At 41.5% G+C, this 25,095-nt stretch overlaps 3 protein-coding genes across 10 annotated transcripts in view; 2 read left to right on the top strand and 1 right to left on the bottom strand.

Annotated features, from left to right (window-relative positions):
- The first annotated feature begins 271 nt into the window (after window positions 1–271).
- Window positions 272–13,506, top strand: LOC122887887 (rho GTPase-activating protein 24-like). Of its 2 annotated transcripts, none has more exons than XM_044221558.1 (9): window positions 272–2,255; window positions 3,610–3,723; window positions 4,272–4,479; window positions 4,581–4,710; window positions 5,549–5,622; window positions 6,060–6,181; window positions 7,007–7,241; window positions 7,800–8,699; window positions 9,654–13,506. In XM_044221558.1, the coding sequence occupies exons 1-9, from the start codon at window positions 2,204–2,206 to the stop codon at window positions 9,892–9,894; spliced, it is 2,076 nt and encodes a 691-aa protein (XP_044077493.1). In that variant the 5' UTR covers window positions 272–2,203; the 3' UTR covers window positions 9,895–13,506. The 2 variants fall into 2 exon arrangements, with proteins under 2 accessions (XP_044077493.1, XP_044077492.1); XM_044221557.1 differs by having other exon boundaries at window positions 4,578–4,710.
- LOC122887889 (putative monooxygenase p33MONOX) lies at window positions 11,906–24,639 on the bottom strand. Of its 5 annotated transcripts, none has more exons than XM_044221566.1 (8): window positions 24,512–24,639; window positions 21,705–21,770; window positions 19,048–19,220; window positions 18,762–18,876; window positions 18,227–18,354; window positions 16,437–16,540; window positions 16,140–16,318; window positions 11,906–14,875 (listed from the first exon to the last, which is right to left on the bottom strand). In XM_044221566.1, exons 2-8 carry the CDS (start codon window positions 21,727–21,729, stop codon window positions 14,664–14,666), a joined length of 936 nt encoding a protein of 311 aa, XP_044077501.1. In that variant the 5' UTR covers window positions 21,730–21,770; window positions 24,512–24,639; the 3' UTR covers window positions 11,906–14,663. The 5 variants fall into 5 exon arrangements, with proteins under 5 accessions (XP_044077501.1, XP_044077497.1, XP_044077500.1 ...); XM_044221562.1 differs by lacking the exon at window positions 24,512–24,639 and adding an exon at window positions 23,334–23,490 and having other exon boundaries at window positions 11,906–14,878; XM_044221565.1 differs by lacking the exon at window positions 24,512–24,639 and adding an exon at window positions 23,334–23,490.
- The window catches only part of pof1b (POF1B actin binding protein), a 46,390-nt gene continuing 45,467 nt past the window's right edge, over window positions 24,173–25,095 (top strand). The window contains exon 1 of one of the 3 annotated variants that reach the window (XM_044221559.1): window positions 24,173–24,865. In XM_044221559.1, the coding sequence (XP_044077494.1) occupies window positions 24,476–24,865 (390 nt within the window). In that variant the 5' untranslated portion in view covers window positions 24,173–24,475. The remainder of the gene's footprint in view (window positions 24,866–25,095) is intronic. The other 2 variants (XM_044221560.1, XM_044221561.1) reach the window with 2 other exon arrangements.

Genomic DNA, 25,095 nt, shown 5'->3' with positions numbered 1-25,095 from the left:
CTGCAGCAGACCATACTTCAACAGCAGCAGAATTTGAGCCAGATCATCTCTCTCTCTTTCTCTTTCTCTCTGTCTCTCTCTCTCTCTCTCACCATCAGCTGTGATTACTTTGGTAAAACAGCGCTGCGTCGCAGCGAACCAATTTTCCTAATGCACAGCTTTCACACACACACACAGCATGGTTATTGATGAGGTAAATGGGGAGGGGGGCAACAAGGGGGCACACACACTGCTGGGAAATAGAGAGAGAGAGACAGAGAGAGAGAGAAGGTGAAGATAGTGGGAACAAGAGAGAAGGACGAGCTGGACCGGGACAAAGAGAGGGACAGCAGGAGAGACAGACAGGAAGGAAAAAGAGGACGGAGTGAAGGAGGATAGGAAGAAGAGGGACGGGGATGATGAAGACGTGGACATTCAGATATGTAGACTGTGTTCTGGAAATGGAGCAGGGCGTCCAGTTAAAGAGCTAATAAAGCAAAGGACAGAGAGGGAGACAAGGGAGGATGCAGGAGGGAATAAGATCGCCTCTTTCCTTATGGACGATGGAGTAGTTTGACTCCCTGGCTGGTGGAAGAGACAAGACAAAGAGTAAAATGTTCCTTCAAGATGGTTGAACTTTTTGTCAGCTGCTGAGAGAAAATGTAATATAAAAAGAGAGAAATATAGAGCAACTGACAGGTGGTATAATGCTGATCCTGTGTCTCATACAGTGAGACAGTCATCATGAAATACTCCAAAGATAGGAAGCAAAGTCAGACATCTCACTATTGGTGCGACAGTTTTGAGATAACGTGTGTGAACGGGAACATTCTCCAAGTCTGTCCCCTTTAGAGCATCAAAAGGATAAAGAAGACTGGGGGTGTCTGGGGTTCTGGATGTGGACGAATCCACCCTAAATGATTTGAAATCCTTAAAGGCAGATGTTGCCAACAGGAACCGGTGCATCCAGTCTGAAGAAGTTTCTACAACAAGCAACTTGGAACATTTTGAAGGTTGTGTTGCTCTCTAAGCAACCCTGCACATGTATGTTGAGATCATTTTCTCACACGTTTTGAACTTTCTGTCAGGAATTCTTTCGAAACCAGTAGGACATTTGTTTTTTTTAGTGGCTCTGGAGAGATGGCTTTTGTGAGGAGAAGGCTATTCAACAGGAACTTCTCTTAAAGGCCGATCCACCAAGAATCTCTCTCAAGGTCCAGTACTATCCACCAGGAACTTACATGTATGGAAATACAATGTATTTCCACACAGGACCTCTTTTGAAGACTTTACATCACCCAGGAACCTCTCATTAAGAATGTGTCCACCAGGAACTGCTGCTGAAGGTGTGATCCTTTTTTAAATTGTAGGAAACCTTCCAAAAATGATCCTCTCTTCAAGGCTTTAGTTCCATCTACGCTAACTTGAGGTTAGCATAAACATCAGGAATCTCTCTGCAAGGTTACAAATCTGCAAAGAAGAAAAAGTTTAATATCCAACTGGAACTCCTCTTTTGGGTCCTATAAGTCTCCACCTGAAACCTCTCAATAATGTTTAAACGTCCACTTGAAATCTCTTTTTAACGCTGAATTTCCTAAATTATACTGTATTTTTGATATTAAATACCCACCCGGAACTGTATAACTACCTGGAACCTCTCCTCAAGGTTTAAATATTCACTCTACTCTCACTCTTTTAAAGGGTTTTCAACCTCTAAAATCCACTTTATAAGGCCAATTATTTAACTGGAATCTCTTATTGAGGCACTATATCCACCAAGAGCCTCTCTTTTAAGTTTTTATAAGACAATATACCCCAGGAACTTAGGGTTAAACATCTACCAAGGACCTCTGTAAATCTATCCACCAAAAAGACACTATATCCACTTCCATCCATCAATCCATCCCTTAAGGTGAAAATATCCAGGAACCTGTATTTAAGGCTCCATATCCACCAGACCATCTCTTTTTTAAGGCTTCTCCCCCCCAGGAATAACTCTTTATGGCCATTCATCTAACAGGATGATAAAAACCAAGAGCTTTCAACACTCCGTCTAAGTCCTACTAGCTAAAACTGGGACTCTGGTGATGTTGCTTTTGTGCACCGCTGCTGTCTCACCTTCTACACTTTCACAAGTCAGCAAAAAACCTTCACCTTGCTGTGTGTAATTTGCACTGAGCATCTACAACTGTCGCCGTAGCAACTGTAGCAAGAGCGCTGCAGCATGGGACTCAGCTGCTTCAAGTCCTGGAAACATGACAGTACAGGCCACAAAGGTGACACACACACACACACACACACAAACCATCGACATATTATTTGTTAATCCCTCCAGAACTCTAGCTGTTTGTGTGCGTTGCCCTTGAGTGACATCTATTAAATGCTGACTCAGGGTCTTAAGGCTTCTATCTAAGGTGACAGTGTGTGTGTATGTATGTGCTTCCTACATACATGTACTGTATGTGTCTGTGTCTGTGTTTCATGTGACTTTGACGAGGACAGACAGTGGAGCATGATGGGACATGGGGAAGAAGAGAAGAAAGTGTGTGTTAACGAATCTGTGCACCATATAGAGATGAAGATGGAGGATGGGGTGGGGAAGAGAATGTATGGTGTGTGTGTGTTGATGGTGGCTGATAATGGGGGTTAATAATATATATTTGACAAGGTACTGGATGTTCCCATGTTAATTGTTTGTTCTTTGTTGAGTTACTACATAACCATGGTGTCACTTTCTCAAGCCCCATTCAAACAGGATTCATATTTAAGGAGGAGGAGCGAAATAAACTATGACACTGATCTCATTAAAAAAGACAGCATTTGCTAAAATGACATTTACCTGACGAAGTCCTCTAGCGGCCATGTGAATTATGACTCTTGTCTTTTTAATCGTGACCACAATCTTTCTTTAACCTTAACCAACTAGTGTTTGTGGCTAAGCCTAACCAAACCTTAAAGGTGAAGTGCGCCGATTTCCCTCATCAAAGTCTGTTAACAGGTCTTGAGGAGTACTATTGCATATGTAAAAAAACGTTTTATAAAGCCTTTTGTGGCTCCACAGGGAGCTGTGCAAAAGTCTGGGTGTGTGGAGTTAGTGTCCCAGACCTCTGAAGCCCACTCCTTATTGGTGCTTGAGGCTAGCAGCTTGAGACTACATTAGCTGCTACTAGCATAACACACTTGAATCTCCGATCGAACCGTCAACAGTCAAGTTGCATTGTGGGTAATGTAGGCACCACAGAATAAAAAAGACATTGTTTCTGGTTCTGCTGCATTGATTTTGATACTTTTATAAAAACTGGCCATCGCGAATCCGTCAATGTGAGATACTACATTGGTGGAGTACTCTTTTAACCATAGCATGGCATATCAGAAAACAGTCTATTGTCTATCTGTATATTTTGTAATGGTTAAATACGCTAAAAGGACTTTGTTTATGTCTGTAAAAAATTAAAGAATACACTATTACAATGGCTTTGAACTATAATTTTGAAATGCACTTGAAGTATACTACAGTGTCATTGTAATGGTCAGCGGTGATAGACTTGCATCTTGGCTTGCATTTTGATTTGGTTATAAAACCTTGACTTGGACAAGCCCCTAAAAACAGCCATGTTTGTGTATATGCAGGTAACAGAGACGTGTTGGCCAGCCCAGGTTCGTATTTCTTCCTGTCTAACAGCGCTGGTCAGGGTGACGAGTGGCTGAAGAGCCTCAACAAGGGAGTCTGGATCCCTTTCACAGGTACACACACATAAATATACACATACAAACACACACACTGTGTTTAGATGCTTTCTCTAAAAAGTGTGTTTACCAGTGGTGTTTTTTCCCTGAATTCACATAATTCATGCAAGCATCCTAATGTATGCTAATGTTGCTCTGTGTCTGCTGGATGTTTAAGTAGGCAACTGTTTGCTACATTATAAGGTCACAGCTATGTTACAGCTGTGCGTCTGTCAGTTTGTTTTGGAGTAATTTTGCCTTCTTCTGGCAAAAAATCAATAATTCTATTAAATGAAATTGTTCAAAGCCAGACATCCCACAACATTACCAAAATCAGATTTTCTGATCCTGGAAACATTACACAGACTGCAGTAGAGGCTCATGTCTTTTGACACATAAACATGATGTGACGGGACAGCTACATGTCTAACTCTACATTGTGGTTTCTTTTTTAGCAATGTAAAAGGGTTTCAAAGACCTTACCTGACTATTCATCTTATTTCTGATTGGATGAGGTGTACCTTGGCTCCAGAGAGGAATCCCGTTAAAATCTTCCTCCCTTGCAGGGGTCTTTGGTCAGCGTCTGGAGGAGACGGTGCTGTATGAGAGACGTTATGGGGTGCGTTTGGTTCCTCTGGTGGTGGAGCAGTGTGTGACCTTCATCCGGGAGTGTGGCTTGCGTGAAGTGGGCTTGTTTCGCCAGCCAGGACAGGCCAGTCTGGTCAAAGAGCTGCAGGAGGCTTTTGATGCAGGGGAGAGACCGTCCTTCGACAGGTACAATCCCTCTGCTTTTTGCCTGTACTGTTTTCTGATCACGTGTTCTTCAAAGGGATTTGTGAAAAAAGTTAGCTCGCTGTGTGTTTTGCCTGCAGCAGCACAGACGTCCACACGGTGGCGTCACTGCTGAAGCTCTACCTCAGACAGCTGCCGGAGCCTCTGGTTCCTTACAGACGCTACCAGGACTTCCTGCTCTGTGGTCAGAAGCTGACGAGTGACCGCACACTGGTAACTGCAGCTCTGTACACTACGCTGTCAAACAATTCGTTAGTTAAAGAGCAACAGCCCCTGAAAATCTTGTCTTTGCTGACCTCCAGTGGTTTAACTTCTCCCCTTGCTGCAGTGATGTACACATGTACTCCAGGACCCTCTGACATTACTGTTGGGTGTGTTTACAGGTGCAACAGAGCACACTTCTGACTAAACCCAACCACACACATCAGTGATGATGCGAGTGGTAAGAGGTGAAACAGACTTGAAACTTTCAACCACAGAGGGTAGCAAAACACTGTTTTCAGCCTGGTGTTAAGTTACTCTTTAAAGGTACAAACACAGTTATCTTTACTTTCAATATTTCTTACAGTTTATCAAAGCCAATTTTTTTTAATATTTTGAAAACTGTATTATTTATATCCATGTTTACATCAGCAATCTTCTTCTCTGCCTTTTACTGGTTCCTTGCTACATTTGTTGACATATTACCACCAACAACTGTTGATCAGTGGAACAGCGTGAACCTGTCGGTAGGAATGCATATTGCGCTACCTGTGTGCACACACGTTTATCCTCTTGTGTGTGCACGAGATAAATGTTCATCAAAAGATTGCACTTAGCCACCCCTAGTGGTCAAAAACTCTTATAAATTATAACTGTTTAAATTCCACATATATTGCATACCGTAGCATGTTAACTTTGACATATAAATAACATTTAGTGTGTTGGCACCAATACAAACATCTCTTCTTCCTTCTTACCTTGTGTCTTTGCTTTAGCCTGTCGTTTTTTTGCCCCTTCCTGACTCCAATCTTCACATCCTCTTATTCTTCCTCCCTTCTTCCTCTCTCAGGGTTTAGGGGAGTTGAGGAATCTCCTTCATGAGTTGCCAGTTGCAAACTTCAACCTACTCAACTTTATCTGCCAGTAAGACCCCTCCTACCTTGCTATTTAGCCTGACAGTCTGGAGTCAGGTTTTCATTCAAGTTTTTGTCTTGTATTATGAAATACTGAATGGAAAAAGTAGATGTAAATGGTTAAACTCAATGAGACTTCCTAAAGATGGCACAGAGTTTTTTGTTTATGCTTTACATGGGTGGTGGATATGGAAAATCAGTATTCAAAACAATAGCAAGTAAGTAGGGAATCCTTACTGGTGTATCACGAGGGATAACTTAAAAATGGGGTTTCTTCTTATCCTTTAGTTATAGTGAAGTAAATGTTTCAGAGGCTTTTCAACCTTGAAAGGAAGGGGGGAAAAGTTAATCATTGGGAGTAATGATCAAAAACTATCAAAGAGAGTATTAATTAGCATTGTGTGTGTGTGTGTGTGTGTGTGTGTGTGTGTGTGTGTGTGTGTGCAGGTTTCTAAATGAGGTCCAGAGTTACTCCAGCAGTAACAAGATGAGCGGCCAGAACTTGGCCACTGTGTTTGGGCCAAACATCCTCCGAGCCAAAGCTGAAGATCCACAAAGTATCATGGGAGGTAGACAGACAAACTGGCCCACAGCACCATAATGAATGAATGAATGATGAATTATTCTTTTTTGTTTCAAAATTATGGTCTGTTGAAAAACACTAACATAGCATCTGTGATATCACATGTAGGCAACGGGTCATTTAGGAGCATGGATTTTGGATCTCATTTTTCCACAAACAAAAACGTATTCCGTCAGAATAATTTGAAAGATGTTAAAACATTCTACGTATAGGGGCTTTCATTTATGTCTTCATATCTTCTCATTAGAACAATATCAAGTGCACGAGGAGGGCTTTGCTGAAAGCAACATAGGTTCTTATGAGTTCTACAGGGTCATAAGTGAGATTTGATACACAAGCAGTGTATTTAGCGATACTTTGGCAAAACATGAGTGTTTGGAACATACTGAGCATATGAGGGCAGGCAGAAAAGTTGACTTTACTTTTGACAAACCAAATTAATATTATTTTTTCTATTTTAGCCACTGTGAATCCAAGCTGACCATAGCCTCTGTACTCCGAGTGAGCTGCATGGTTTTTAAAGCCACCTTTCAGGTCTACAGGGGGGTAGTGTCTGAGACTGAAAAAATGTTAGGTGTCTCACTGTATCACACTTTGTCGTGGTGTTGGCCACTTGCTCCTCCCGCCTCAGCTCCACCTGGACTTTCTTACTGTGATCAAATCTGTATTGTCTAGCTCCATTAAAACTTACCCTCAGAAATCCATTAATGGCTTAAAAAAACACTATTTGTTCATGTTTTTCTAGCATATGACAAGAACCTGAGAGAACCAAAAGGGTTCTTTGAAGAATATCTTAATCTCTGTGTCCTAGGTGCAGCACTGGTCCAGGTGCTGATGTTGGAGTTGATTAGAGAGCACGAATCTCTGTTCGCCAAAGTCCCCCCATCCATGTTAGCCCGTCCACCTGGAGGTTCGCGTGCATCACCAAATGCTCTGAGGCAGCCTCATCTCCACCCGTCGCCCTGCCTCCGCCAGCTGTCTCTGCCTCTCATCGCAGAGCGCTCCAGAGAGCCAGGACAGGCCGCCGCAGACACACCAAACCCCAGGTACAACAGATCTGCTCTAACAAAGCTTCACTATCAAACAACACTCACAACATCTCATACAAACATCGCACAGACTAACATTCTATCTGAGAGTGCTCTGGCAACTACCAACTTTCAGGTGCTCACCAAAATAGGTATGACCTGAGCCACATGACCTCCTCTCCACAATGGAGACCTGGAAAGAGGATAGACTACACATGCACATAATATGCAAAACTCAAGAACACCATACGAGACAGACAAAGACACTATTCACACTGAGCGAGAAGGGACAAGGACACAATTCACACAGAGAAAGAAAGGAACAAGGGTACCGTTCACACACAGGGAGAAGAGACAAGGGAGACGGACCCCCAATCCAGACATGCCTATCCAATCATTTTTTCATCCTTTATCTCACACCCATCCATCCTCAATGTCCAGTACTACCTTACATCATTGAACCTTTTATCACATACTATTGTGGTGTGGTCCTTGCAAATGAAATTATTTTAGATGTATAAAATCAATGAGAGGATAATCTTGAAAGTCTAACCTCCCTTTCTTTGCTTCTTGTAGCTGTATCTACTCTGCTGCTGCCAAATCAGACTTGTCCTCTGGCCAGAAGAGAATTCTCGGCCATCGCTACACCTCCTCCCACCCAGAGAACTGCTTCTACCCCCTGCCCTCCTCCAGTCAGCCCCTTCAGCACCACTCTGACAGACACAACATAGATTATCACCAGCACCATGCTGGCCAAGGACCATCCCCTGCAAAGGCCTGGTCAGGCCCGGGAGAAGCAGACGCTGGTTTCTGGAGTTCTGGTGCTGCAGAGGAAGAGGGTGCAGTGCCAGAAATAGCCAGCGGGGGCAGCAGTGATGCTCAGGAGGACAGCACCCTTTCTGCCTATGACAACCTGGACAGAGTGTCCCAACATCAAAGGATGGAGGATGTCACTGGTGGACATCTTGAAAACAATGATCCAGGAGGCCATATTGGAACATGTGATGAGGAGGCAGAACTAGAGGAGGCGGGACAGACAAGGGACTCCTCCTCTTCATGGTCTTCCTGCGAGGTTCTCCCATTGGACGAGAGCAGTGATGCTGTGGGCGCAGTTAGTCTTGACAGGTCACCAGAGAGACCTAAAAGTTTACCTTCAAGTCAGGTAGCAGAAGAGCAAAATAGTGATAATGACGATCATGAAGAAAACAACAATGACAATGATGAAGACTGTTACGACGATGATAATGATGCTGACGATGACGACGACGTCCACCACCCTAACTCCCCAGCCTCCTGTTCTGTACTCAGTGACGGCGCCCTCAGTACGGGCAGCTCAGAGGTTTTCCTCCCTTCTGGTCCTCCAGACCTCCAGGTGCCTGAGCCTCAGTCACAGCCCAGGGACACTCGCTCCCTCCTGGCAGAGCTGCAGCAGCAGATGGCCCAGCAGAAGGCCGAGTACCAGGCCAGGATACAGAGGTGAGACACCAGCACAAGGAGGAAGATGGCATCTTCTTGTCCTCTAAACACATTATTCATCCACATCTAGTACTTTAGTGTTTTATGTGTATTAAAATCCTTGTTTTCGTAGAGCTATCCTTTTTCATTGGACTTGTAGCTGAGTTACTTTGATGCAAATGAAGGGATTTGTCTTGTTTAGTCACTGGTATCTACATGCTCCTCTAGTGTACACTTTGAAATCTCATTTAAATTTTCATTCCTTCATGCTAAATATTTACTTTTATTGTTGTCAAAGTTACATTATTATGCAGCTGTAACAGAAGATTCACTGTATGGCCAAAAATATGTGGACAAATACTGGACAGGTGTACTTTTGTGTGTATGTTTGTTGTTTAATCTGTGACTGTTTTACCTACTACTTTGGTCTAGGCCCCTTCCAATTTTGAGAAATTGTAAGGCTACAGCATTCAATGATATTTTAGACAACAGTGTGCTTCCGACTTCATAGCAACAGTTTTGGAATACCCTTTCCTGTTTCAACATGACAATGCCCCCATGCACAAAGCCAGGCCAACCTCACTAATGCTCTTGGGAGCAAATCCCTGCAGCCAGGTTTCAAAATCTGGTGGAAAGCTTTTCCAGAAGAGTGGAGGCTGTTGTGGCAGCATATTAATTCCCATGGTTTTGGAATGAGATTGTTAAACAGACAAGCATGTCAAATTGTAGATTGGAAAATCAGTCAGAGACAGTTTTTATCTTCTGAAACCATTTACATGCAAGTCAGTATCAGTTGCCATTTACAGTAGCCTAGATCAATACAAACCAACTTATAGTATGATAAATGTAGGAAACACCAATATATACTCAAAGTAGCCCTCATTTAAACTGATGTTTCATAAGTGCAACATATAGCTAGTGTTTGTTGTGTAAGCCTGTGTATGTACATATGGTGTATGTGTTTGTGTACTGCAGGTTGCAGCGCTGTAATGACATCCTGGAGCGGCAGGTTGCGGTACTGCGGGTCAGTCTGGACCAGCAGAAGCGCAGCCAAAGCGTTGCAGAGCTCAAGATCCGCAACATGGAGCGAGCCAAAGTCGATGCTGACCTCCGAAACACCACGCTGCAGAGAGAGATGGAGCTGTTCTTCCAGATGTATGGAGAGTTCAGAAGAAGAGGAGGAGACGGAGGAGGAAAAGGAGGAGCGAGTCTCTGAAGATGGATAGACAGAGAAAGATGGAGGAATTCTTTGACATGTCTGGATAGGTCAGAGGAGGATAAGACAGGAAGGGAAGGTTTGTTGCACAGAGCTTGATGAAAGGGATGTATAGATAAACTGTGAAAGAGGGAGTGAAAGAAGATGATCTCGACAGGAGATCCAACTCCTCTGAGTTGATCATTAAGGCAGACCATGAAGGCATCAAACCCTGAAGGAAAACAGCGAGGACAAGAAATTAAATGACTTATCTGATCCAGAAGACAATCTAAAGAAATAAGACTGTTCTGTTCCATTTCAACCAGTTAGCCTCAGGCTGAGTTGGTTAACTTCCCGCTTTCCAGAAGATGGCGAGAAAGTTTGAATTTGAGGAGCAGCTTTGGACGTTGGCAAGCTTCTTCTCCTGTGCAGTGAATGTCTGGACTTCCCCCATCGGGAGGTGTTGGATTGGTTTACTGGAGCAACTGATGGACACCTTAAGTGTCTTCTTGCTTTATGAAAATCAGTCACCAAACTGCGTCTTTCCAGGAAGCCTGAGGTGAGGTATTAATCAACACAAACCCAGGAGAAACCCAACTCCATTCTGAACTGTCCCTGAACAACCAACATCTAGAAGAGTGCTAGAATCTAAAAGCTTGTCAAGATGTCAGAACTGCTGTTCTGCACACACTACAAGATTTTTTGTCACAGACTGTTGTCATGTTGACATGGGGGTTCACAACCTACACAACTGATCTCAGATGAAGATAACAAGATTATTCCAGTTAGAGAGAACTGTGACTGGAGTGCATGATGCCAGAATTCCAGCTCAGAGTCGGTCCATCTCTTGTGTCCATATAACACAGGGAACACTACTGGTCTTTGCCTTCTTTGAAGACATGATATGTTGTTTTGGAGTGATCGCTGCCTCCCTCCTTCCCCGCCCCCGTTTTCCTGACAATCATATCGGGTACTGCTCAGACTGTCTCCAAGATACTCCAACAACAAGCGCATCCTGTTTTTCATTTTCTGCAAGTGATTTAACTAGCAAGTGAACTCTGCAAGTTCCTACTTGTACGAAGTGGTCAAATGGTATTATTGGAGCAATCTGGTTTACTTTAAGATAAAGATATCTGAAGCAACTGGATGTTTTCTCACTGGCTACCACACACTGTTTTCTCTATAATAATAAGATATTGAATGGATGCTATACTAAATGACTTGTTTTTTCAGGAACTAGACTAACTTGCTGTGAAGGAATTCCTATAGACTGAAGCTGCACTCCAACAGAGGCAGGGTGAAGATGTTTTTGCTTTTACAGTTTGAGTGCCAGGCCTCATAAAGACTGAAAGTGTACAATGGCCCTCTCAAACATAAAGATACCAGAATTCCTGTTCACTCTGCATGAAGATGCTTTTCCAATAAACCACTTAACCCGAAAAATAAACTTTAACTCCTCTTTCCACGGATAATTTAATCAGTGATTCCTTTCAGTGTATTTGTCACTTTCGAACATGCATGTGTCCAGTGGGGCTGGTTGATTAAAATATCACAGATTATCTGCTTTAATTGGTAATCACTGAGGTTACTGCTGTATTACTCAGGATGGGAAATAAAATATGACTGATTTCAGTTTTGTCGTCCAAATTCTGCTAAATGTGACTGCTCAGGATTTGGCGGATAGGCCCGACAGGAAACTCCTCTCTGACTGGAGGAGCAAATATCAGCCAATCAGATGCCACAAAGACATTATATACCTTTCATTATGGAAACAGGTTTGTTTATTTGTTTGAGATAAACCTGATTTTGTTTTTTATTCTAAACTGCCTGTTGTAATGTATCAACATAAGATGAGAACTCTGGTTACTGGATAAATTACTACATATCCACAGAGAATGATTATAGGCAATAAACAGTTCAACTTTAACTGTTCTGCTTTGTCAAATTTAGTGGAAGAAAACACCAGAGATGCCATACAAAATCTGTTGCAAGAAACACTTTTTTCATACCAAATATAACGAAGCACTAACTCTTGTTTTTCTGATGAGTAACATTTATTCTCAAATTCCAAACTGTTTTGGCAAAGAAAAATAAACTGTACAGACTATAAATTAAAGAAAATATCTGTTAACCATCAACTGGAAAAAGTGTTGAACAGATAAACAGAAACATACTATAATTCAGTCAGTTGGTACTATAAAGTCACACTACCATACAGAGGAGATTCAGATGTGATACTTCAGTCAGGGACAGATTTAAAGGTAACAGTGTCACACTTTAAACACAGAGCACTTGTGAACACAAACTATGAAACAAACGTTAACGGAGCAGAAACAGTCATATTCATTTAATATTTACAGCTGCTGACAGCAGAGTGTGTTTTTCTTTCTGTGTCAAGCTTTAGGATCCTGACAAGGAGACTGACTGAGTTACAGGTGGCAAATTACTTGGATTTGAAATTTTTACCCCATAAAAAACAGGAAAAAAAACTCTTTGACTCATCCACATCACGCATGGAATCTATTAACAGCAAACAGAGGGTTTCCACTTAACAATAAAAGTACAATAATAATAATAATAATAACAATAACAACAACATTCAGCCAGGTGCTATATTTAATTTAACAGATGAGTCATAGTGCTCATTAAGCTCTACGAAGCCACACACACACACACACACACACATCTTGCAGAAACCTTGTAAAAAAAAAGCCATTCATTAGCATTATGCTAGCACTGTAGAAATGTTGGACACCTATATAGCGAGACAAACAGCTGAAAACTTTCTAAAATAAAACAATGTATTTCAGTCAGTTTTCTCTTACTGTAAGGCGAAATGTTTTCTCAGGGGAGCACAACATTTCTTTGCACCGTGACGACTGCATTCATCTTTAAATGCCAAAAGCAAAAATGTGTGTCTGTGTAAAGCTCTTTCGCTTTTTCTGAGTGACACAAGGTTTCTGTGGGAAATCCAGTAATCTGAAAACCTTTGAAAAACTCCAGTAGCTCTGATTTTTACACACACACACACACACACACACACACACACACACACTTCTTCTAGTAGATAAAAAAAAAATCTTAATCTATACATTAAAAATATATATAAAAAAAAACTTTAACACAAAACAAATAAGTGGAACGTTTCAGTGAGCAGGAGCCAGCCAAATTTCCAAAATTTCCTGAGGTAACATTTTTACAATTTTTATCGGATCTTTTTTTGTTCTGTTGGTTTGATTCCTATTAAACTACACTTAAGGAATTGGTTAGACTTATTCTTCCCACCCTGCTTAGTGAAATGCCCCTTTAAGAAGACAAATGAAAGATTGTTAGAGACAGACAGAATGTAAAGACTATCAACACGGAAACAGATGAAGTTTTCTTATTAATTTGCATCCTGGAGGGCGGATAAAAGAGCTAGTCTCTCTGGTGAGAAGAGTGGGGATAAAGTGCTTTTACAGGGGACCATTTTCAACCAGGATCGCCATCATCTTCACCCTCAGCTGGACAAAGTTCTCAAGATCAGTCAGTGGCCCTCTCCAGGTTATCTGGACTCAGGGCTTGATTCATGCTGAATTTGTTGACTTGAGCTCATGTCAGCATGCTGCAGCAGGATGTAACAGTAGAAAGGGTGAGGGATTCTACAGTACGGTTTTACAGCCAAGCAACACAGTAAATGCCTCAAAGCAGTGCAAATGGATTTTTGTTTTTTTTTTTTAAATCGAGAAGTGTTTCAATGGTGAAAAGTACAGTGGTTATCTGAATGTTGGAGTTGCTTAAAGGTTAAAAGGTCCCATGAAATGACCTTGAGGTTGCATGTAACACGTTTTTCACATGAAAAAGACGGATGCTAATAATAGCTGCTCTCCTCCAAAACTGACTGTTACTGAGGAGGAAAATTCAAACCTATGCAAATACCGCTAGCGACAGTTATCTTCAAGTATAATTCCAGTTTATCCAATTTGGGTCTTATTTTTGTGGTTTTGGCCATCAAAGTAATTTGAGTACTGGGAACACGCTGACATCAATACAATAAAAGTCCGGTTGGGCAAGAACAAACGGTCAGACGATCATTCAGGCTGTAAACAAGCCAACAGTTTAGCAAGATTAGCTAATCCACTTTATTTGCAGTAAAAACTGAAAGTTAACGCACCTGAAATGTTGGTAATAATCCCTTATTTGACAGGAAAACCGTCAGCGCACAACTACAGTTATTACGGTAGGTCAAAGTTAATGCAGGAAGTTTACAACAGGCAGTTTGAGTAATAATTTTACAATTCGCCTTCGTTTTCTCTTCCAAATAAGTTTGTCTAACTTGTCCCATCTGACTTCTTTTTTAGCAATGTTGCCGCTATCACGGATGTCAGTGATTAACTTGTTGAGTACAGTGTTGTTATTATTACTAACAGGAATGATGTGCAAAACTACAAAAATGAAACCCAAGATGTAATAAAACAAATGTACCCTTTAAAGGCAAAGGCAGACCTGCAGGATTCATATTTGGAGGAGTCAGCTGGCTTACCCCAAAATCTATGATCACATTAATGGATGGAAATGTCATCCTAGGTGCAAGAAGCTAAGCAGCTAAGAAACGCTAACATTTGAAAGCAACTGAAGATCAAATGATTGACTTAAAAATGAATGAAATGGACTTCTGACACATTTTGAAAGTAACTATAGATTGTGTAACAGTATGTGCAGAAACACATGATAACAACACACAGAGGTTTTCATTTCATGGGACCTTTAGCGTGTGAGTGATGCGCAGCTTTGACAGATGTTGTGTCCCCTTAGAAGCCCGATGGCGTCAGGACGTTCATGTCTCTGGGTTTGAGCTTGTGTGGTCGCGCTCCCTGCCGTCGACCCTCCACTGTGGGAATCTCCATTTTGGGAGGGGCCACCGTCTGAGCGGCAGAGCTGTCAGCCAGCCGCGTGGCCTGTGACTTCATTAACTCCATGGGGGTTGGCTTCTGGGCCCCATGGTATGCCTGCAGTGCAAAGCCTGCTGGGAAATGAGAAAAGAAAAGAATTTCTCATATCTTGGCAAAGAAATTGCATGAGGCTCAAAGGATTTAAATAACAAAACCAGCTGGCAAGTTGTTTATTCTCCACCATGGATGATTTGTTTACAGATTAAAGATTAAGTCAATATCCATACAGTGGCAATATAGTATATGGCCATGCCAATAAATGCCTTTGAATTTGAAAAGAAAACTAAGACAATCCTTAAAATCTCATTTTAGCTACCTGACTTGAGAGTGAACTGAAACGACACCTTCCTGCTTAGTTATCTGAATCCAGTTTTATGCTAATGATGATGAACATATTCTGTTAAACGGGATTATCTGTCTTCAAGTGAAGAGCACAAGGGAACTTTATCTGTCACTTTACTGCAGCAGCCTCTACTATAAATCTCAAAATCCATTTATGTATATTGATGTAGGTTTTTTTTTTTTGTTATTGGGATTTTCCCGCCATGCTGTGAATGATATCAAGCAATTATTTGGTTTGTTTAAAAGTCTAGAAACCTTTTTTCAGCTGAGAGATGAGCAATTCCTAAGTGAAACAACTTCTGAAGTTACAAATTGCTCTTTTCTATAAGATGAGAAAAGTTCCTATACTCCTCAAACTAAACTAAACTCAAACACCAAAATTTCTATAACTTTTCTCATATCACCTACCCAAAGTCACCCTGGAAAAAAGATTGATAGTTTCCAAACAGACCGAATCAGATGTGAAAATCTAAATGTTTGTCAGCAGCTGTCGGTGATCTCAATTTAAACTTGTCCTATCTGACTTTTATATCACTGGGATGCAGAAAAACCCTGCTTCACTATTAGCAAAAGCCAGTAAGTGAACAGACTCACAGAGCTGTCAGCTCGAACTTTTGGTCAGTTTTTACCGTCAGTCTGAAGGTAATTTGTTCACCCATTAACCCAAATCCTGGATGTAACTGTTTATATGAGACAAAAACTAAAATCACCTTTCACCAAGTTTCTGTTTATGCCTGAACAAACAGAAAGGAGTCTTTGAAGCAGTGGAGGGATTTATTTGAGCTTTTATTAGAGTGTTTCCTTTGTTGTTTGTTTAGTAAAAAATATGCTATGGGAATTTGGCTGACACGCAATAAACAACATCCTTAAAGTTCTTAGAGATCTACGGAGTGGCTCTTTTAGGCGTGAGAAGAAGTGGACATTTCTGTGGCTTTGTTCAGACGCAACGAACCAACGTTCAAGCACTTTTTGTCAAGATTTGTCGAGGTTTACCTGCAGTCGTAGGGTCTGATCCCAGGTCAGAGGTCGACTTCTGGACGAGCGGCCGCGGTCCAAACACGCTCCACCTTTCAACCACACCTCCTACGCCTCCTGCTGCCATGTCTCCCATGTCTATACTGCTGTTGGTGGAGCTAATGCTGAGCTCTGAACCTGTGCTGCTGAACCAGGTCCTACACAAACACATAACCAATAATCAGGTTATAGATTTTCAGTGGTCAGGATGGACAGACTCTTAAACAGGATTTAGACCACAGGACAGTGAATAGTGTGCAGTATGTGTGTGTGTACCTGCGTTGTTGCTTAGGGGAGCTGTGTGGTGTGTTGGATGGAGTGGACTGGGCAGAGGAGTTCTGCCGCTCTTCTCTGGCCTCCATGCTCTGGATCTGCAGTTTCTAAACAGCAACAACAAATCAGGCTTCAGGCTTAAGTAAAATCTCACATGTACAGGGAGTTGGATTTAATTTTCATGGACCAGAACTACTGTTATGAAATTAATATTAAGCAGCCAACCGACAACTACAAATTTTTAAGGGGAACTCCATATTTTACACATCAAAGTCTGTTTACACATCTTGAGGAGTACTACTGCATATGTGAAAGAAATTAGTATAAACCCTTTGGTGGCTCCAGAGGGAGCTGCGTCAAATCTGATAAATTGCCTCAAGTGATGTCACTTGAGTCAGCGTCGTTTGGGGCTGAAGACTACAAGTTTGAAAATGAAAAATAAACGGCTAGCGGCTTGAGGCTACATTAGCCATTAATAGCATAACACACACCAGACTCTGGCCGATTTGCTGGTGGTCAAGTTGCATTTTGGGTAATAGATAGGTTGGTGCCAGGTTTTGGCAACGAATAAGAATACGTGGAATAAAAAAAAGACGATATCTCTGGTTCTGCTGCATTGATTTTGGTCCTTTTTTAAAAACCGTTCATCGTGAGACCTACGATGTTACAGTTGTGTGTGTATCTGACTCGCCCCTGTCTAATGACATATACAGTGCGGTTAACCTAAATAGTTTGTAGTAGCTAAGTCACAGTTGGCTTTCTTAACTGTCAAGTAAACGAGAAACCTGGTTTCTGTAATCAGGGTAGGAGATTAGAGAAACCTGATTTCCCCGGCTTGATTTCTCCAGGATAACACTGATGTCTTGTCAATGTATTTGTGTAAGCGGATTTCTAATTAGCTTTTTCCCCCAAATGCGCATGTCCATGACAAAGACTTCAGACAGGGAAAGTATCAGACGAGCTGGATGAAAGGAGAGATAACTATATGTAGCGATGACATGTAAATGTTAATCTTCTTGCCATAATGGTCATGCCTACTTTCAGAGCGACTCTTCTCAAATATGGGGCTCACATCTTCAAGACTAAGGCCATGTTCAGATAAACAACAGCACGGCGGGAAAAAACGGAGCCCCCTTATTCATTTGAATGGGACCACTGCGTTGGCTCAGCAGGTATGCCAACCCAGCAAAAAACATGCAAGGTTGGACTGCAAAAATTTTTTTAACTGACTTTTGCCGCAATGCACCATCATCTGGCAAGGTGCTACGACGGCAAACAAATACGTGCAACCACACATTCCTGGTAGGCACTTTGTGAGTTGTAAAGTCTTGTCTTATAGTATTATAAACCGTTGTGCAGTTTGTTCACTGATAAGTCTTCAAATCATCTTGGTTTTACATGTGTGCTGTGGTCTGTGTGTTAAAGGAGCAGTGTGTAGGATTTAGTGGCATCTAGCGGTAAGATTGCAGTTTGCAACCATTTGAATCCCGCTTGCCTCACCCTCCCCTTCCAAGCGTGTAGGAGAAACTATGGTGGCCGCGAAACTCGCGAAAAACTACAGTCAGTGTTTGGTTTGCCCGTTCAGGGCTACTGTAGAAACATGCAGGTACAACATGGAAAGGGGAGCCGCTGCCTATGTAGATAAAAACGGCTTATTCTAAAAAGGTAACGAAAACACAACAATTCTTATTTTCAGGTGATTATGCACTAATGAAAACATACTTATGAATATTACATTCCATTTCTGCCAGTTGATCCGTCTAAAAGTTACACAGGTCCAGTGTGTATCTTACCTGGAGGGATTCGGGAATGCGGTGGTGGTGTCTCGTCTCCTCAGCGGTGAGGCCTTTGTGGGGCGTGTAGCTGGTGTCAGTAAGCCCCGCCCTCTGCTCAAACTTGTGCATACTATCGTGAGTCTGCTCTGAGAGCGAGAGAGAGGGGAAAAAAAAAGTTTTAATGATTCTTTAAGTTTTCATGTTGAATTAAAAAAAAGGTACCAAATATCCTTTGGATGTTTTTGTTCTGCTGTAACAACTTGTCACCATACACAGTGTTGAACAATAGACTTTGTGTGGAGTATTACTGTAACATTAGCAAGTCAGATAAAAGTTAAAAATATGAATTCATAACTCCACAGTTAACTAGCTTGATTTGACTTGAACTGTGGTATTTTTTTTCTCCTGAATTTAACAGTTCTTCCCTTTATTATTTTATCCTTTTTTTACTTTACTTGTTCATGACATTATTCATTTATCAGCTTTGGCATATTCTATAAAATATACAGAAGTTAAATATAGAATATCATCGTCATTAACAGACGTAACATACTGGTGATGAGAGAATTCATGATGACGGACGAGGCCTTGGCTTTCACTACACTTGGTGACCTGGAGGGGGCGCAGCCCAGCCCTGTGGACTGACTCACTGAAACACTCTCATCCTCCTGGTGGAAAAAACACACCAACATCACTATCATTATTATCATCATCTACACACTGTATCACACTCTTCCTCTTGATGACAAAACAGGTGAGAATAAGAAAAATGTAATAGTAAAGCAGCTGTGTGTGTGTGTGTGTGTGTGTGTGTGTGTGTTGTGGAGGCCCTGTCTTACCTCAGCCAGGTGTGAGAACTTCCTTTCTGGTATGATGGGTCGTCTCCACAGGTTGTTGATGCTGATGTCATGGGGGGGCGTGGACATGGGGGCCTCCAGGTTATCATCGTAGCTGAGGGCTCGTCGCGTCATCCCGATGGGAAGCTTCATTCCCATCCCTGAACACTCTATGGCTGCGGACACAAACGACAACGGCAACTAAACAACAGCTTTCTCTTCACTTTCTGTTACTGACAAAGTCTCGCTCTGAGCTGCACATTAATAAATTATAGAATTTTCAGTTAAGGAGAAGGAGCAGAAAGATGAGCATTTTTCCAGTAATTCATTCAACTATTTGTGGAAAACAACAGTGGACAAAATATTTTTCATGGCTAACAAACATGTCCAATAAGGTTTTCGATATTCTATATTTTTCTTATTGTCCAAAAACTATTAGAAAAAAACCCATCAGTGAGTCACACTGTTGCACTGAGTGACATGTTCCTTCATTACCATAAATACACACACACACACACACACAAACACAATAGTTTACTGTGGCTGTCTGTTCGTGACCTCAAGCTGAAGCGAACTTGGATTCTGCAGTAGGACAATGATCCAAAACACACCAGCAAGTCCACCTCTGAATGGCTGAAGAAGAACAAAATGAAGACTTTGGAGTGGCCTAGTCAAAGTCCTGACCTGAGTCCTATTGAGATGCTGTGGCATGACCTTAAAAAGGCAGTTCATGCTCGAAAACCCTCCAATGTGGCTGAATTACAACAATTCTGCAAAGATGAGTGGGCCAAAATTCCTCCACAGCACTATAAGACTCATTGCAAGTTATCGCAAACGCTTGATTGCAGTTGTTGCTACTAAGGGTGGCCCAACCAGTTATTAGGTTTAGGGGGCAATCACTATTTCACACAGGGCCATGTAGGTTTGGATTTTGTTTTCCCTTGATAATAACAACCTTCATTTAAAAACTGCATTTTGTGTTTACTTGTGTTATCTTTGACTAATATTTAAATTTGTTTGATGATCTGAAACATTTAAGTGTGACAAACATGCAAAAAAAGAAGAAATCAGGAAGGGGGCAAACACTTTTGCACACCACTGTATTTTGAGTAAATCCCACATACTTCAACTTTATATGTAAATAATCCTCAACAAATACACTACTTACTCTGTTTTTGAGTAATGTTTGCCAGAAACTACGTTGTCCAGCTGTTTTAGGGATTTAAAAGCCATTTTTAATAATTTACATTGTCAGTAGGAGCATATGATCTTTGGGTTGAGTGTCACAGACAAGACAGGGAAGTCAGAAAGTATTCAGAGAGGGACTCACATATTGTCTGGAGTAAATTGATATAAATGCTTGTCCCCCTACAGCGCTACAGTTAGCTGCCATGAGTTACTATTTGCAAATTGTGGTCGTTCACTCATGGACACTACTGTAGGTGGGACAGTCATTAACTACCTCATCAATTGATAAGTCTCCCAAAATACCCTTCAGCTCCATGATGTTAGGTTAGTCAGTGAGTATTGTTCACATGCAAACTAACAGTTTTTGGAGTATTACATTCCTGTGTTTATCATCATATACTGGTTTCAGAACCTGGATAATGTAAAATCATGTATATAGGTTATTTTGTTTTGTGTAAACTTCATATCCCAAATATATATGACCAAAACCAGGATACTACAAGATTTAAAATCATTATATTATTGCACATGTAAACATACACAAAATTGCTACAAATAAGCAAAGAACAAACTTGAAGAACAGAAGTGGTTTATTTAGCAATATTATAGAGAAAATGTGTTTAGGATAAAGTGGGCAAACAAGTGGATACCTGAGACTTGGAACATGCTGCATTAGTAGGTTTACAATTTACCTTTATTTTTTTATTTATTTTTTACTGCAGATTGGTTTGCTACTGCTGGAAGCTCCAATTTCATCCAGCATTTCTATAACCATGGGACTTTTAAGAGCCAGTAGTTAGAGATATTAATAGATACTACTAAACAATGTGTGATTCAGAGTGACTCACAGTGTGAATGTGCGACTGTGTGGGATTCTAATCCACTCCGATCTGGTTTGAGAGACAAAACAATCTGTGCAACCCCCTGTTATGTGTGTGACACAGCGTGTAAGTCAGTATGTTCTTCTGTCTGGTTCCAATTCACAGTCGAAACTAGAACACTGCCTTCCAGCTCAAACTCACAGAAAACATACTGAAGGCTGAAAATTGAGGTGGGGAATGATTTTGAATATTGAACCATAAGATCATACACTACAGGGCCAAAAGTATGTGGACACCCGGACATTACACCAATGTGTGATTGGTGATCATGTCATTCCAAATCTCTGCTGCTATCACAGCCTCCACTCTTCTGGTTTCAGGCTTACCACCAGATTTTGGAACCGGGCTGCAGGCATTTCCTCCCATTCAGCCACAATAGCATTAGTGAAGTTGTTGGATGGGGGTGGGTAGGAAAACCACTTCTTTATGGACCTGGCTTTGTGCGAGGTATATATATGTATATTATCTAAAATATAATTGTATTCTCCAGCATTGAGCTTTCCCTTCATTGGAACTAAGTGGCTTAGCCCAAGCCATGAAAAACAGGCCCAGACCAGAACATTTATGACTTCTGCTTCAAGAAATACTCACCTGGTAAGTCCCCTGAGCCAGACATGATTTCAGTAAGACAATGAACAAGATCAACCAGGACAGGACCTGGAAAAAAGACAGAGAGAGGTTTCTGCATTATTACAGGAGGGAGTTAACAGAAAGTGATCAGAACAAATCAGTCTCTGCTACACATGTCTCTGCAGAAGCAAAACACTTTACACAGAAAAACACATTTCATTCTGCAACCCTCCTCATCCTGCACATTTTCCCATAAACATCTACACGCCTCAGATTACAGCAAGAATATAGAAGAGATACAGGCAGCCAGTTGAGTAAGGCAGATGTGCTGTGCATCATTTTACACACATTTAATCAAAATTCAGCCTTGCATTTTTTTAAATCTTTGCAAACTTTAACATTTCCACTAAAATTATTCAAAATGACTTTCTGTGGGCTTAAACAGTGCTTGGTCTTGAATGCATTTGCAATGTTAGACTGACTGGCAGGGTTAAAGACGTTTAACTATAGGTTTACATAGTTGTGGTGAGAAAGATAACAATAAAGCACACAAACAAATGAAGCTTATTCGATGACTGCAAGATTATTCCAGAGGATGATGGCAGACAGGCTGGATTACATAACTCCTGCTGCAGCAGCATCACTGAGAGAGACCAGAGGTTTACTTCAAAATAAAAGCTTACATTTTGTCTTATGGGGTTGATCAAGCAAGCCTTTCTGAACAACATTGTGTCAAGCAGCTTGTTAAACAAATAGTGCTTAGCTCAAATTAAACACTGTAGCCTATATATTTTCACTCTGAATCCAGGGGGAAAAAATACACACACCAAATATCTGTGAAATACACATATGTACGCACATGCATACACACAAACACCATCATACCTGAAAGGGGAGCAAATGTGAAAATGAAAATGAATGAAAAAATGAGGTGTGTTTTGAAATTGATGACAGATGATTTTGCCTGCTTTGTATTGGTGAACTAAACGAGGTGCGACATCTACATAACCAGCATGTTGTTTATCTAGTTAATATTATCAACCGTTTAGTACAATCTCATCATACACTAAAATAAAATTTACAGCAGTTAAATGTAAGAAATTCTGCCAGTGTTACCCACGATAGAGGCCAAAGCCACGTACTCGCAAAACTCCATTCAGACATTCGGCATTTTACGGTCTAAGGTCTTTTACAATGAGGGTAACAAGTATGTTAATGTGTGGTGCATTTGATATTCAAATAATATCATGGTAAATTCAGCAAATATCTTAATCATTTAAGAACATTTATTCCCGAGCAATTCTTACAGGCTGTTCATTAATGTGCGTTTCGGTGAGGGAGGAAACACAGAGGAGCCCCGTTTTAAAACGTATATTTTCACAAAAACAGCTTGGTGTATTTTAACTCATCCCGAATTGAAGAATGGCTGCTACATATTCCCAAAATGTCTGAAGTAGAATTTTAACATTTACATACGTAAAACGAGAAGCGTTGCATCGCTCAATTTTTAGAGTGTAGTTTGGTTGCAGCTAGTAGGTTACCCTGGCAAAAGACAGCGGAACCAGTCGGCGCTGGAGGACAACAAGAAGCCAAACATCTAGCGACTTTGAAAACAGTATTTTCAGCGTAGTCCGCCTTATTTACTCTCACCGGAAGTAATGGCGGCTTCAAGGCGACGACTGAAACATCGATGACCCTCCAATGTCGACTGGACAGCGCAGAAAATAACGGAGTTCGACAGCAGCCATTGTGTCCGATAAATAAAAGACGCTTCCTCGATGGAACGAATTACGTTGCCTGTTCTCGCCGCACATCGCGAGAATAGGGTTTAAAAACACACATACACGCGGACATATAGCCTAATTTACTTGAGTATTTTCATTTTATATTATTTTATACTACTCTACTGCAATTCAGAGGGTACTTCTACAGCACTACATTTATTTGATAAATTCGGTAGGCCTACTAGTTACTTTACACATTCAGATTTTTAATACAAAATATCATCAACACATTAAATAGGCCTATGATATAGACTATTGTTATATATTAAGATACAATTAAAGTGTAAAAATAATCCCACCTTTCCCAGCTGCAACATTACAGTGATACGTACATTAATCTATCAATAATTATAATTTAATAATATAATAGGCTACATATTCTGAAATGGGCTATTCTGCGTAATGAATACTTTTACTTTCGGTACTTCGGTACTAAGTCAATTTTGATATTAATACGTTTGTACTTTTACTTAAGTAAAATTTTGAATGCAGGACTGCATAGTATTTCTACACTGAGGTATTGGTACTTCTACTTCTTCTACTAAGTACTCATTCCACCTCGGGGCAAATGACACACAGACAGCGACAGGGGAACCAAACTCTCACCGTTACACATTTGAACCTGTGTGCTCACTTTCATGTCAGAGCAACCAGGTAGAACTTTCTGCCAGCCTTCACCTCTGAGCCCTCCCACCTCCTGATGCGCATATTTGCATAAAGTGGAGCAGGGCGCCTCCCTCAGTAGTTTGGGCTTTCTCTCAATGGACGGACTCCTCTAACAGGACTTTCCTCTCCAGTTTGCCAGACAGGAGGAAGTTAAACTGGGGCGGTTCACCTCTCAGCCACCGCTGAAAAACCCTCACAGGAAAACAACCCGAGGAACCTGCGTGGTTTTATCCCGCTTATTCGCTTTGAGAAACTTCCAACTCTCTGTTGTTGTAGGCCTATTTGTTTTTCTGTCGGTGTTGTGGGGGGGTCTGAGCTGATCCGCTCCGCCGATTCATCAAGATGTCTGTCCAGACGAGCAAGAAGACGACGACCTACCGGACCATGAAAGTGACCTCTCCGGAGCCGGTGACCAGCACGGTGATCTCGGCCAGGTCAGTGTCCCCGCTGCCGTACGCCCTGAACGGCTCCTATGAGACTGTGCGATACCTGGTTCCAATGCAGCAGGAAATGCAGCAGCAGTACATCCCGGTGCAGCAGGCAATGCAGCAGCAGCAGTACATCCCGGTGCAGCAGGGAATGCAGCAGCAGTACGTCCTTATGCAGCAGCCTGTGATCCAGCAGCCTGTGATGCAGCAGGTGGTGTCCCCGATGTACCTGCAGAGACTGTCACACCTGAGCGTCAGCAGCCAGGAGTCCGACCTGCTGTACCAGCAGCAGAGCACGGTGGAGGTGAGGCCCCATGTCCAGCTTCTTCTCCTCATGAAAATGCTTGTTAAAATTATTATTTTTATTATTTATTATAAGCAAGGCTGGTACAAAACAGAATGTGACAGCCCCTTTTTAATAACCTGAACAAAACAGTAGCCTAAAAAAAGACAACACCAATGGCAAAAAGTGTGGTTTAAAGAACAAAAACCAGCATACAAGCTGCTTTAAGTAACCACTGTAAACCAGCGAAC

Source organism: Siniperca chuatsi, linkage group LG14, assembly GCF_020085105.1.
Source record: "Siniperca chuatsi isolate FFG_IHB_CAS linkage group LG14, ASM2008510v1, whole genome shotgun sequence".
NCBI lineage: Eukaryota > Metazoa > Chordata > Actinopteri > Centrarchiformes > Sinipercidae > Siniperca > Siniperca chuatsi.
Note: the sequence above shows the minus strand (reverse complement) of the source record. Positions and strands in the feature narration are given on the sequence as shown.